Source organism: Penicillium brevicompactum (assembly GCF_028827555.1).
Source record: "Penicillium brevicompactum strain IBT 35665 chromosome Unknown utg000007l_segment0_segment0, whole genome shotgun sequence".
Classification (NCBI taxonomy): Eukaryota; Fungi; Ascomycota; class Eurotiomycetes; order Eurotiales; family Aspergillaceae; genus Penicillium; species Penicillium brevicompactum.
The window spans coordinates 1418219-1432521 of record NW_026623210.1 but is presented as its reverse complement, the minus strand read 5'-3'; the positions used below and the strand labels follow the sequence as shown (position 1 = coordinate 1432521).

The window sequence follows — 14303 nt, the reverse complement described above, 5'->3', positions numbered from 1 at the left end:
TACTTGTCACTTCTCATCCGGTTGACAGGTATTGATCCTTACCTACTGGAAACTCCTCGATTCACTTTCCTACCTGCCCGCAAGGTGCGGCGCGACTCTCGGCGCCTTTGTCCTCCCGCCGCTCGATACAGACCCCCTCAACGCAGCGCGCTCCGCGACCCCCGTCGACCAGTTCCTCCGTCCTCAATCCTTCATCAATCTTCAACCATATTATTGCGGTCCCCGTGCGCACGATCTTCTGCCAGGAATGACATTCCCTTCGCCTGCGCCGGCCTCTCGCTAGCCCGTGTGGTCCAGCATCCCCGCTTTGCACCCACCTACCGCAAGCGCAACTTTTCGCACCTCCGACCTTTCGTCCTCAATACACTGTAACCCACGCTTTCCCGGGTTGCGAAGATGATGAGCGCGGCATCTTTCGCGAACCCCATCGGCGGTCGCCCACCTCAATACCGTACTCCGTCTCCTCCGTTACGCGCCGTCGAGCCCATCACTCCATCAACAACCACAGACTTCTCCTCCCTTTGGGCTGCTCGCGGACCTCCCAGAGCAGCCAGTCTTGATCACGATCAAAGTCTGTCAAATCACAATCGAGATGTTACGGAAAGTGGCTCGCACCAGCGGTCGGGCCATGGCCGCTCAAATTCGACCATTGACACACTTGCGACGATCGCACTCGCAACCAGCCCTACATTCGCTCCACTACCTCCAAATCCGCCTTCTCCGGGCCTCCGATCTTCAATTCCTCTATTTCCCTCTGACTCCGCGGATTCTGAGCGCCCAGCAAAGCGAGCCCGGTCGGCGAGAAACCGGTCACCCTACCGCCCGCGGCCAGGAGCGCCCACAGAAAATGTCCGGCCAGCTGGATTGGAAAGCATGACAACCGATGCCGAGCTTCTGCTCAACCTTGCGCGCCCGACCTTCCACGGGGCGAACTTTCCCGGAAATCACTCCAAGAGAGTCAGCATTGACGAGTCCTTCAATCAATATGCAGATGATGCGATGCATCAACCTCGAGTTGGATTCTCCAATGGCGGATACACGGACCAAGGCGAAATGAAAGCAAGCCACGTCCCCAATGAAATTCCCACATCCCGAATGCGCTCTCGTTCTGATGGGTCGGCCTTCATCTCCCGCCCTGAGATTCGAGGGATACGTCCCACTACAAGTGCCGGTACTCTGCCACCCATTGTGTGGGAGGACGAGCGCGAAAATACCTCCTGGGATCCGTCAGCGATACCCTTCGAAGGTCTTCCGTCCACCGCGTCTCCGATACCTCACTTTCTACACCAGACGCCCACATTTCCGCCACCAACGGAGTCCGATGAAAGTGACACCAACTTGGCAAGCTGTGCAGGATGCCATCTAGTGCGAATTCCAGCCGATAGCGAAGAGCAGGATGAAGATACGTGGATCAACTGCGACGGATGCAATCGATGGTTCCACATTGTTTGTGCTGGTTTCAAGACGGATCGGGAAATTCGCACAATTGACAAGTACATTTGCCGGCTATGTCGGACGACGTTTGGCCAAACCACTTTTGTGCGCAAGTCTTCCAGGGCACGCACGGCCATTGACTACGCCGGACTCAACCAAGGCCTCGTCAAGGCTGCCAGTGATTCACTCGAGCATCACTACCTTGAGCCCATTCGTCAAGGCAAGATTCGATTCCAACCCGAAAAATTCCCTCGAATGAAGCCAGAGCTCGTAACGGCGGAATACTTTGAGCGAGGAAATGGATGGACCGAGCCCATTGTCATTCCTGCCGGCTGGAACACCTCCAAACCAGTGACCCCCGAAGAGGCTACATCCGAGATTGAGTCCTTGGCCCAGGAAGCCTCTTCCCAGGAGATGTTTGATGAGCTGCTTGAGCACATTCCGGAGCACGAACCACAAGTGGAAGAGACTATTGACTGCGGTCAGGATCTCCTGGGCATGGTCATTCCGCAAGGCCTCACCGTGCGCGCTGTGGCGGAGCTATACGGGCCCGATGAGAGGGTTGAGGTGATCGATGTCAAATCTCAACAGGGCGAGGACAAACGATGGAACATGCAAAAATGGGCTGATTACTATGAAAGCACGGAACCAGACAAGCCAGTCAGAAACGTCATCAGTCTGGAGGTCTCGCAGAGCAAGTTGGGTAGACTCATTCGCCGGCCCAAGATTGTACGCGATCTCGATCTGCAAGATGCCGTGTGGCCAGATGAATTAAAGGCCATTGGAGACTATCCCAAAGTCCAATTCTACTGCCTGATGTCTGTCGCCGACTGCTACACCGACTTTCACATCGACTTCGGCGGGTCTTCCGTGTACTACCACATCCTAAAGGGCAGCAAGACCTTCTTCTTTATTCCACCCAAAGACAAACACCTCAAGAAATATGAAGAATGGTGCAATTCGCCCGCTCAGGACTCGATATTCCTTGGCAATCAAACAAAGGAGTGCTATCGTGTGGACCTCTCCGAGGGCGACACTATGCTCATCCCGTCTGGCTGGATTCATGCGGTGTGGACTCCGAAGAACAGCCTTGTGATTGGCGGTAACTTCCTTACCAAACTGAACTACGGGATGCAAATTAAGGTGCTCAACATTGAAAAGGACACCAAGGTCCCTAAGAAGTTCAGGTATCCCTTCTTCCAGAAGATACAGTGGTACACAGCTTTGAAGTATTTGGAGGACGACCCCATACCGCAGAATGTGCTCGATGCTTTCATGCAGGATGAAAACTATCGTTTCCACCGCCAATATCCGATCTATTACGAATTTGGTGAGCGTGCCAACCAAGAACCTCGGGGACACCCCCTGCACAACGCACGTTTCTATTCACAGGCGGAGTTGGAAGGTCTTCCAGAATTGACCAGGTACCTATTGCGGACTGCGCTCATTGCGGGAGGCTATTCTGTCGATGGAAACATCTCTGTTGAAACCCGAAACGCCGTCAGGCGCTCCATTCCAAAAGGAACTGGTGACCCCGTAGACATCATCAGAAGATTTGGTGTCTGGGTGGCTTGGAAGCGTGGTAACGAGAGGTCTCCCTTGTGGACTCGGCCCGGTGTTATTGAAAGCAACCCCAAGGTGTCTCTAGTGGACAAGAAGCCAGCGGGGCGTCCTAGTCGTCGGTCTGAACGCAATGCTGACAACCAACGAACCTACGCCGAAAGGCAAGCGGTTCAATGGCCTTCAGAAGATATCCCAGCAACGCCGATTCCTCAGCAGGGCACCCAAGTGTATTCGCAGTCCGAGGAGAGTTCAACTCCGGCTCCATTCAACTCTACTACTCAAGAACTCGGCATCAAAGAATCCATCACCCCCAAGCCCCGTGTCGTCCAACGAGGCTCGGGCCTTGGACCGAAGCGAGTGGCATGTGACGCATGTCGCAAACGACGCATCCGATGCCGGCACAAGGATGAGCCTGGCGATTTGGTGCTGAATGGGCAGGTGGCAGTCAATACCTTCACGCCCGGCTCAGGGGTGAGCACACCGTCTTCTCTCGCCCAGGATGCGGTTTCTGCCTTGAACTCGCTGGCAGCAATTGCGTCTCAAACTGGATTCTCAAACAATGGCCATCTTGTCGACCTTGAACGTTTTGAAAGCTCTGCACGATTCCAGTCAGCGGTCATGGGAAACTCAACAGCGGCTGCTAATCGTCTTATTGATATAAGCCCTGACGGTGCCAATGGTGGGAAGAAAGGGCGCAGCAAGGCGTGTGATGATTGTCGAAAAAGCAAGGTATGTGATTTTCCAATAGTTCGTCTCTTCTCCACTCTTACTAATGTGGTCACAGCGTCGCTGCATTCATGATGAGTATGGCCGCATAGATCCGATCAAAGCCCAAGAGCGCTCCAAGCCTCGTGCAAATGCCTCTGCGAAGCGAGCACGTCCTGCCGAAGAAGAAGAATCTCCTGTCACGGCAAAGAAGACAAAGCAGGAGAGCACATCACCCACAACCAAGCCAGCAGCTTTCTTCCATCATGGCGACGGAGACGAGCAGATGCGACAGCCTGAGTTCATGGAGCCTTTTGGCCCCGACCTGAAAGCAAGTTCAAGCAACTATCTGCCTGAACAAAGCGACGCACCTCGGGATGAAGCTTTGTATGTCTCACCGCCCGCCTTTCAGCCTGATCCCGTGGATGCAAAGGATTTGAACACCATGCATGTGTCTTCGTCGCAACCAAACACATCCTTGGTATCACCGCCCACGTCGCTGGCCGACGAGATGGATGGGGTCCAAGAAGGGGAAGAAGCTGTACAATCTGTGGAAGGAGAAGCTCCTGCTGCCCTTCACACCCCGAATTCCAGCTCTCGGCACTCGTCTCGTCAGCCACGGCATGTTGATCGGTTTGCGCCCGAAGCAATCCCGACTCGAGCCCCTAAGCCTGCAGCACATGCAAGGGCCTCCACTTTTGGCGCGCGCAAGACAACACCCCCGCCGCCGTCCTCGACAAGAAAACCTTCCTCGCGGCCCTCGTCCTCACATGCGAAAAAGAGCTCTCCCATGTATGAGAAGCACTTCCATCGTCATGCCCCTACATCACTATCCCCGCGTCAGCACAAGCATGTTCAACATGTGACGGGGGAGGAGGAAGGGGATGAGGAAAGTCTCCGTTTGATACGAGAGCTCCAGGAACAAGAATTTGGTTTACGGAAACGATCGACACGCGTTTGAGTCCGAGGGGACAGTCAGGGTCACTTTGTGATCCGGTGCAGCGGGAAGGTACAGCAATGAGCTCCTTCCTTTTTTTTCGCGTTTTTTCATTTATTTTTTTCGAGGCAATGGTTTATTGTGATATCAAATTTACCGATGGATGGGAAAGGAAGATCCGGTGTTTTTTTCCGAGAACTTGAATGGTTTGTTTTCTTTCAGTCTGGCGTTTACAGGTTTTTGGGGGAACGGGGAGTTCATGTCTTTTGATATCAATGCTTGTTTTGCATCAGGTCGCTTTTTTTTTGTTTCCTTGTCTGTACGGCTCTCAATGCCTTGCTCTTTGGGGTCAATTCCCTTGTCTAGTTCGTTCCTTATCCTATCTGATTCCACAACATCTGGGCTTTTGTCTCCAGGGTTTGCAACCAATCCTTCGCTGATTTCTCGTTGGGTCTTCCTTTCCTTTGCAACCATGGGCGTTTCCTTTCCAAGAGTACCTTGTCGTATATGTACTTGATTTTCTTTTGTTTGGAATGATCTTCTGTTGCTCCTTTGCGCCACCCGTGCACATTGGTTAATTCTAGCGTCCTTTGGTAATTCTCTGAGTCAATATGAGATCAACTTTCAATGGCAGCCTCGTGTATACTTAACCCTCACTGCCTTAGCTGACTATCATGTATTGTAGTGGGGAAACCGCGCCGCTCCCACCTGTGCCTCAGGCATCCCTGGGCTATTTCTAGCCCCGTTTTCATAGCATAGCAATCCAAGCATCCTACACCTCTTTGGCAAAACAGCATCTACTTCCTAATCGGGCCGTTCTAGGGCTTTGCATGCCTCACCCTTCCCGCCGAGCACTGAGCACCCCCGTCGTCTTGTCTGCGATGTCAGACCGCCAGCGCGCTCTTCCCACTTCAGTATGTATGGCTAAGTAGGGCAAATCATGCGGGCACCGACTGAATATAGCGCCAAAGGGTCGGAAACTTTTTGGAATATCTGAGGTTACCTGGTTTTAGCCTGGCAAAAACAGTCACTATTTGGGCTGGTTATTTGTATACCTGCTACGGAGTACACTAAGAGAATGTTATCTTGGGATTTGAAAATTCTTCCTATCCAGTCCTTTTTCGTATCCTTTTTGGTGTCCTTTTTCTTAGTACCCAAACACTTTCTGACCCTTGCAAGGTTGGGCGCGATATGTACACCCCGATATGTGGGGCAAACCCGAGCGTTCATCTTGCTTGGTTAGCCGCCGGCCCGCACCGCTGAGCTATTCCAGCTGAGATCTGCGACCCAAGTGAGATCAAACTCCCACAACTCGCCTTCCAAGTTGTTCTCATCCACCCAAACATACCTTTCGTCGAGGCTGTACCCATCATGGAGAGGAAACGAGAATACCTCAAATCCCTGATTAAGTCCACCAGACACGACCCGAGTCCAGAGCATGGAGCAAATAGTTCCGCCGTTAGCTCAAGCTCCCTTGTTGTCAAAACCCCAGACATACAAGCTTCATTGGCGACGGCAGACAATCAAGCTGCCGTCACCAATGACCAAACTCAAGAAACAAGACAGATATCAGAAAGAAAGGCCATCGACCTCCCCCCAGATGAACTCTGGGATCACGCATACGATGGTCTCAAAACCAGCGAGCCAGAGTTGCTCGAAGGCTATGAAAAACTGCTTTCAATGGAGCTTTTACCAGAGCAGACTGAAGAAAGCCGAGTAATCCAGATGGATCAGCTCTTAAATGCTGGCTTGGACAGGACAGCCAAGATTGGTGAGGTAGAGGGAATATTGGGGAGGCAATCAAAGTGGTCTTGTCTGTTAAGCAGGCAATAAGCGCTGGGTTGACCACTGTCCCTATTGCCGCTGCTGCGTGGACTGGTATCTGCGTTGGTTTGGAGGTAGGTCAAATTATTTCTGATTTCACCCACTAGTTGTTCAGTGACACTGCTAACTTATGGCTCATCAGATTTTCTCCAACGCTATCAACGAAGCGAGTACGAATCGGGATGGAATCACAAAGGTCACCTCCAAAATGAAATGGTATTCGAGTCTCACAAAGATTCTTCACCAAGAGGCCGCCAAATCAAATGACAACTTGATAGAGCTGCGTGAAATACTAGCCGGACGCGTGCTCGATCTTTACGAAACCATCCTGCAATATATCATTAAGACCGTCTGCTCACACCACCGCAATCAAGGGCTGGTGTTCTTGAGAGGTATGGTCAAGTGGGACGATTGGGAAGGCAGTCTGAATGGGGTCAACGAGGCTGAGAAGACCGTGAAGGCAGCAGCCGATGAGATTGGCATTTGGCAGACTAGAACTTATCTCGAAATTCTGGTAAACATGCATCAGGATCGGAGTGACGAGGAGCTATTGAGGGACTGCTATGTCACAGACATGGACAACGACATCCGATCACTGCAAGCACGAAAAGACAAGTTACTCCCTGAATCTTACAAGTGGGTTCTCGAGACACAGACTTACAAAAGTTTCACCAACTGGGACAACGGCAGTGCCAATGGGCTTCTTTGGATGAGGGGTGATGCCGGAAAGGGGAAAACAATGCTACTCATGGGCATTGTTGAGGAGCTGAAGGTTCAGCTGGAGACCCATTTTGATGGATGCTGTCTCTCTTACTTCTTCTGTCGTGCCACGGAAGCAAAAGTCAACACAGCGACCTCGGTTTTGAGGGGGTTGATATGGATGCTTGTGCGTCAAGAAAAGTCACTCATACGTCACCTGTATTCTTTCAAAGTCAAGGGCTCAAATGCATTCAACGACAACTCGGTGTTCTACAGTCTCAGAAGCGCGTTTCGAGCAATGCTTCAAGACAGCTCCTTGAGGAGAGTATACCTCGTGATTGACGCCCTGGATGAGTGCAAAAGAGAGGAGCCAGGGATGGAGCAGCTTCTAGAGTTGGTCACTGAAACAGCTGGAAATGACAAAGTGAAATGGTTGTTGTCCAGTCGGAACGAGGACGACATTGAAGACATTCTTGCCGGTGATACGAAAAACTCCCAGCTCTGCCTAGAGCGTAAACTCAACGGCTGTTTCAGAGGCTGTCGACGCCTATATTGACCGCAAAGTCTCGGACTTGCGCGATCGGTATCTGACCGAGCCGCCCCCAAAAAAAGATCTCCAGGCACCAAGCTCAGCTCAAAGCACAACGTGAAGCCAAAATCTCTCAAACACTAAGTCAAGTCAGCAGCGAGCTAAAAAGGGAAGCTGGCGGCACTTTCTTGTGGGTAGCTTTGGTTGTCCAAGAGCTGAAAAGCTGCACTGCCGATGAGCTGATTGGAAGAGTTGAGCAAATTCCCACCGATCTTGATGGTCTTTATACGGGCATGTTAGTCAACATGATCAATTCCAAGTTTGCGACACATTGCAAAAAAGTCCTTTTGGTGATGACAAACGCATACCGTCCTCTTCATTTATCTGAGCTGATTGGTCTGGCCAATTTGCCAATTGAGTCTGACCAAGAGCAGATAGTGAGACGATGCGGGTTCCTTGCTTTGGGTGATGATAACAACATCGCCTATTTCGTTCATATGTCTGCAAAAGACTATCTCGTCCAGGCTCATGGACCTGAGCTACTGTCTTGCATTTTTCCAAATGGCCATATCGAGGGACACCACATGATAGTGACACAATCACTTGAGTGTATGAACCAATTGCAACGAGACATTTATGGACTGGAGCGGCCTGGCTTCTGCATCGACGAACTCCAGGGCTGCGAGGATGATTCTCTCCTCGAGCCCCTTCGGTATTCATGTGTTTATTGGACAGACCATCTCTGTGCTTCTAGTACGAACTATCAAACAATCAGTCTACGTGACGATGGGCCTATCAACGAGTTTTGGAAGACCCGTCTTCTCTACTGGCTCGAGGCACTCAGCCTGATGGGAAATTACTCAGTCGCAGTCTTTACATCTATCAAGCTGATCAAGTTAATATCGGTTAGTTTGGGCTTCATTCTAGTAGTAAATTATACTTATACAGGGCTGACACGAACAGAATCTCTCACACCAATCACAGTTCCTAGGCTTGATTCAGGACTCACGTCGGTTTATCCTATCATCTAGAGGCTTCATCGAGAGGTACCCTTTAGAAACTTATATCTCGGCACTTGTGTTCGCTCCAATGCGCAGTTTAACTCGCGAAATATTCAAGAGCGAGCAGCCCGATTGGCTTACAACCAAGCCCCTTGTTGACCAGGAGTAGAGCCAATGTGTACAGACCTTTTATGGTCACACTCAGATTGTGACTGCTATCGCTTGTTCTCCAGTTAGTAACTTGATAGCATCTGCATCACTGGATCTTACCATCAAAATATGGGAAGAAGAAACAGGCCAGATGCTGCAAAGCCTGGTGGGCCATACGTTTGCTATTCACTCAATCAGCTTTTCGCCGACTGGCAAACGTATTTCATCTTGCTCAATGGACGAGGGGGACCTCAGAGTTTGGGACGTGAAAACTGGAGAATGCTTGACAATTCTTCGACATGACTCCGTTCGCTCCATTGATTTCTCGCCTACTGGTCAGATAGCGTCAGTCTCAGATCATGGAATCTTGAAGATCTGGAACCCCCATAATGGAGATTATGTGAACACTATAACAATTGAATAGGCGGGAGCCCCAGTTGCGTTTCTCTCTGCCGACCACGTTGCAGCTCTCTCCGCCGACCGCACTGAATTGTTTAACAAGTCTCGGAAAATCAAGGTCTGGTACGTATCTAATGGTGAATGCATCAAGACTTTGGAGACCTGTCAAGGGGGGAGTTGCAAATTGCAGTTTCTACTGATGGGCTTCTTGTCTCAGGCTCGCATAAAGTTATCAAGATATGGAGCTTGAATGGCGACTGCCTCCTAAAACTGGATATGGATGACACACTCGTGAATCATGATTCTCCAATAAAGTGGGGTTGGGGGCGTCTCACATCAATAGCAGTTGCCTTTGATGGAAATATCATTTCTGGACATAGCCCAGGACAAGTGTGTACCTGGGACGGCAAAAGTGGGGATTTGTTGAACCAGATCAATACCACTCCGCGTGATCAGACATTGGTGGCCTGTACGGTTGGCGGCAAATTGGTCTCTTCGGGGAACACGCCAGTTGTCAAGGTTTGGGAGTCTTCAAGGGCAGATCAATTCCCTCTTTCCAAGTCAGCATATTTGACTTGGAACTGCTTTGCATTTCTTCCTGGGAAAATCGCGCATTTATATCTGTCCACGTATCCTATTCTGAGGATATGGGACTCTCATACTAATGAGTGCCTCCATGACTTGCGCGTCGGAGATGCAGTCCCCTCAATAGACGCATATATCTCATCTTACTGTGCACTCTCATCTTCCCTGGGTGGCTTACTTGCACTTGCTGCGGCTCCATGTCAGATTGAGATCTGGGAACCAAAATCTGGCAAGAAACTTAAGTCATTGGACGCTCAAGAAAGTGTCTACGCAGTTGCTTTCTCGCCAGACGGAGGTACTATACTAGCCGGCCTGGGAGATGGGCGCATTCAAGTCTGGGATTGGGAGAATGGCAAATGCCTTGAAAGCTTCCAGGCCCATAGTGCAGAACCGAGGGCGCTTGCTATGACATCTTGTGGGATGATTGCATCGTATGGCTTTGTCAATCACGCTAATAATAATATTTGGAAGGTCACAACCAAGCTTTGGAAGAAAACAAAGGCACACTCAGCAGAACGACTTTCCTCTCGCTATGCGCAATTCCTTGAACTGGAGGGATGCCATGATCTGCCTGGTAGCTCATTGAGTTTTTCTGCTGACTGCACCAAGCTATCACTTGATTATGGAACACTCTTTGAAACATGGGATATAAGCAGCGGTAAGTGTATCGACGGCAATGAAAGAGACAAGCCTGCCGCTGAAAAGGCGTTGGATCTATTTTTCCCCGGTCCTGAACCACACTACAATCTTGAAAAATACAGCGAATGGATCACCTGCAATGGGGAGAGAGTTCTTTGGCTGCCAGAAGAGTACCGCTTCTCTTCTTATCAGGATCGGTGGGCGTTTGACCGTGCTATTGCTGGCACTCGTCTCATCATTGACAGTGGATCACACCAACCATTGATATTTGGGTTCTCGACCACTGCGAGTGCTGCACAGTACTCAGGTCTATAGCGGCCAGTGTCAATCCCAGAATTTCCGATACTCAAATGTCTTTTGAAGTGTCTTTTGAAGTTTCGTTTCAGATGTCTTTTTCCATGCTACTATACACATATTTTCCGAGGCCCTTTGAGAGACCTCTCTCTATCCCTAAATCTTCTCTTCCCGGTCTACCGTATACACCCTCTTCTAGAAGGTGGGGTGGGGGCTGCTTAGCCCAGAACGATACCGATACCTACCTGAACTACCGAAATTGACCCTGGCCGCTATAGACCTGCATATGCACGGCCTCACTCAGAAGGCCCAGAGATTGAAGATACGTATTCAACTCTCCTAGATTAATATCTGATGAGCTTCGAGCTTGGATCGTCCACGCCCACGGGTATGTCAATTTCATCTAGAGATATGAGTAACATTAGATTCACTATCCTTGATGGTTGTTCCAAGGTCATTTTTGCACAAATCAGACTGGTTGTAGAAAAGTGTGAGCTATCATAATTCTTTTCCTGGTTCACTACATATGTTGGGCTTCACCCCGTGTCAACGGCAAAAGTCCATGATCTATCACTCCAACCTGCGCGAGCACACTCGCCTGGTCCCAATACAAGCTTTGCCGCGTGATCTGTCCAGCGCAGAAACCTGCCACTACAACAACAACAACCTTGATATCTCGATTCGTTGGCTGGACACCAGGTAAAAGCCAAGGGATCTCCGCCGTATGCCGACATGAAAACATCACCTCATCTACAATGCGGTCAGAGCCAACTGTGCGTGACAACAGACGTACTTGCTGGTCAGATGGGCCAGCAGGAATGAAAACATGGGCGAAAAAGTCCCTCAAAGATGAGATCGTCGAGCCTGGATGTGATTAGCCCATATCACGAACCTGTGGGTTGTCTGAACTCACCTCCAGCCCCCGTGGGAATACACTTGACATAGGATTCTCCGGCAGCACAGCCAACTTCACCATAATGGCCATGTCTCGTCAACATATCAACAGCAGGCTCGGCGATTCTCCCATGGTGCTCCTTCCGATTTTCGAGCTCCCCCCACACCCGATCCCAATACTCTTCCCAGACAGTTTCGATATCAACAACGGCCCAGTGGCTCCCGACACCAAAAGAGCGCCGTAAACACCCCAAAGCTCGGCTCCAAGCTAATTGGGAACTGAGAAGATCTTCATCATTGACCTCTTCATCTACTTCCCCCAATTTGTCTTCTGAGATATCTTTCTCTGCGAAGCCGGCTCTGGACCCTGCGTACGAATAGACATGGCATCTGTGTCTCTTCTTGTATGTGACGTCTCCTTCTGATGCACTGAGGCTTATCCATGGCCATAGAGCGCAGGCCTGCACGCGAGGACCTGGAATGTGGACTTGAATTGGGAGGTATGTTGATTTAGGTCCCGGGTCAAATATGGCACCTGTGTCGGAGCAAGCTGGTGGCGAGCAGTTGTCTTTTTGGCGGTAGGTATATTCATCCGTGGATGAGAGAGGGTAATATGCTATCATAGCGCACAGACGTGGGAAAGGGTTTGTGGTGCTGTACGTCATATGATGCGATGCGAGCAGGAGATAAGCCGGGCGATGGTATGCTGGCATGTAGTCAGTATGTAGACTCAATAGCTAAGTTCAACCAAGTTGGGCCAAGTAAGATACTCAAAACATACCAACAATCGCATATCGCTCTCCTGTTTCGAGTTCATCTTCTTTCAGGTGTACTTCGTTTTCCAGTGCTTTGCGATCTTTGTCTTCGTCTCCACACCCGATGAATGGGAGATACATTACATCAAAACCTTCTGCTTGGAAGCAATGAAAAACATGGGGATCAAAATGAGCTGAGTCGGAGATCAGCAAGAGATGTCGGGGAGACACCTCTTCATAGCGCTGGCTGCGTTTGCCGGAGCCTGAACTGACGGTTCGCTGCAAGCCATGCGGATGGGAAGCCGCAGAATTAGGTCCTGTAGTCTCTGCTTGATCGGGCGAGTTACTGCTCGAGCTTTGCGCTCGGCGTCTGCTGAAGCGCCGGAATACGTTGACCATGGTTATCCGGATGCGGATGGCTTGGAGCTGTAGGGCTGGAGAGGCGTCGAAACCCCTGTTTAAATGTCGGTAGCTATCGGATAACTCGGGTTGAGGAAGTCTTGGTATTACATATGTCAAGACATGAGAATGACTGCCTTGTGGGTGCCAATGGGGTGCCAATGGGGTGCCAATGCTTAGGGTTTCTTGGGTTTCTTGGTGTGACGTCGACGATTCACAACGATAAGATAGCGGAATTGTACCTGTTGATTTTGGCTATGCAACATCATATGATCTTCTATTTTGTTCTCGTACTGCTGAGATCTGCATGGAAATGTATTCCGCAATGCAGGATGATCTCAGCCTTACAGCCCCTCGGCTAATCAAAATTGACCAACCACGCACGGTCTTCGCCCACTTTCGATGCCGATGCTTCACTCTCGACAAAGTACGCCTTATAAGCATCGCGCAACAAACTCTCGCGCGCGACTTCACAGTCAACTCGAATATCCTCCACCAATGCCTCCAATGAGACGTAATCAAACTCCGGACGGATGTATCCGAGAATCAACAGATTAAGCCGCGTCTTATAGAAATCAGGCAGCCGGTGGAATTTGGTTTGACCTTCTTGGCCGCCAGCAGTAGGAGAGGGCTCCGTGAGAGCGGGCATGATGTGGATTTCCTAGATCAAATCAGCAACGTTGTCCAGGGTGACAGTTCATAAACGCATGTAGAACCAATAATGTATAATGCATTTGAGGATATCACTTACCACTGATCGCACCTTATTCTTATAAAAAGGGTTGTAGCCAATGCTCAGCACGGCAGGTAAGATCACCGCAGATGTATTCGACGAATCATGCTGGTATGTCTTTGGGTCTAGCGCTACGACGCCATAGTAAACACCAGTTTCCAACTCCGGGTGCTTTTCTGATAAATCGTCGGCGGGGATGTTCGCGGTGGGGATTCCTAGCTGTGCATTGAACACTCTGAGTCAGCTGTGTGTCCGAGCATGGCCTCCGCGCATGAATGAAGCAAGTCGGTATAGACAAGTCCAAAACTCACATCTTTGCTTCCACGTCCGAATCCCTTGATCACAGGTCCTGACAATCGCACGGGGTAAGGTGCTTCGGGGCCTTCATCGGGGCCGGCCACCGGATCGCGCGGCTTGTCGGTGCGCATAGTGATTTTATTTGGGCACGGGAAGGTGGTTTGTGTTGTATCGGATTGGAGGCAGCAACTATATTATTTTCAAGTTGCGCTCGAGGGGTAGGGATTGTGTGATCAAACAATGTTTCGACGTGATGCTGTTGAAAGTGTTCCCACGTCCAATGCGACGGTGGGGTTTATCGCGATAAGCCCGTTTGGTTTATAATACAACACCTTATAAATCAGGCACCGTGGATTTCACAGAATGACCTCGGCTGAGGTTGATTTAAGCTTATTTCTTTATGAACGGAACTATCCTTAGGGCTCGAGGTCACGAGGGACCCCACTCAATATCGTAGCATTATGCT

At 50.2% G+C, this 14303-nt stretch overlaps 3 protein-coding genes across 3 annotated transcripts; 2 read left to right on the top strand and 1 right to left on the bottom strand.

The window, feature by feature from the left end:
• Positions 1-396: 396 nt before the first annotated feature.
• On the top strand, positions 397-4663 carry jhd1 ([Histone H3]-lysine-36 demethylase; the record flags this gene model as incomplete). Its single annotated transcript, XM_056960588.1, has 2 exons — positions 397-3726; positions 3782-4663. 2 exons carry the CDS (start codon positions 397-399, stop codon positions 4661-4663), a joined length of 4212 nt encoding a protein of 1403 aa, XP_056806743.1.
• A 1347-nt stretch (positions 4664-6010) lies between these two features.
• On the top strand, positions 6011-8861 carry N7506_011294 (uncharacterized protein; the record flags this gene model as incomplete). Its single annotated transcript, XM_056960587.1, has 7 exons — positions 6011-6415; positions 6466-6537; positions 6606-7641; positions 7697-7745; positions 7846-8403; positions 8467-8596; positions 8655-8861. 7 exons carry the CDS (start codon positions 6011-6013, stop codon positions 8859-8861), a joined length of 2457 nt encoding a protein of 818 aa, XP_056806742.1.
• Positions 8862-11279: 2418 nt separating this feature from the next.
• Positions 11280-13968, bottom strand: fmn1 (riboflavin kinase; the record flags this gene model as incomplete). The annotated part of the gene is made up of 6 exons (XM_056960586.1): positions 11280-11623; positions 11673-12359; positions 12435-12862; positions 13185-13468; positions 13559-13759; positions 13852-13968. 6 exons carry the CDS (start codon positions 13966-13968, stop codon positions 11280-11282), a joined length of 2061 nt encoding a protein of 686 aa, XP_056806741.1.
• Positions 13969-14303: the final 335 nt, after the last annotated feature.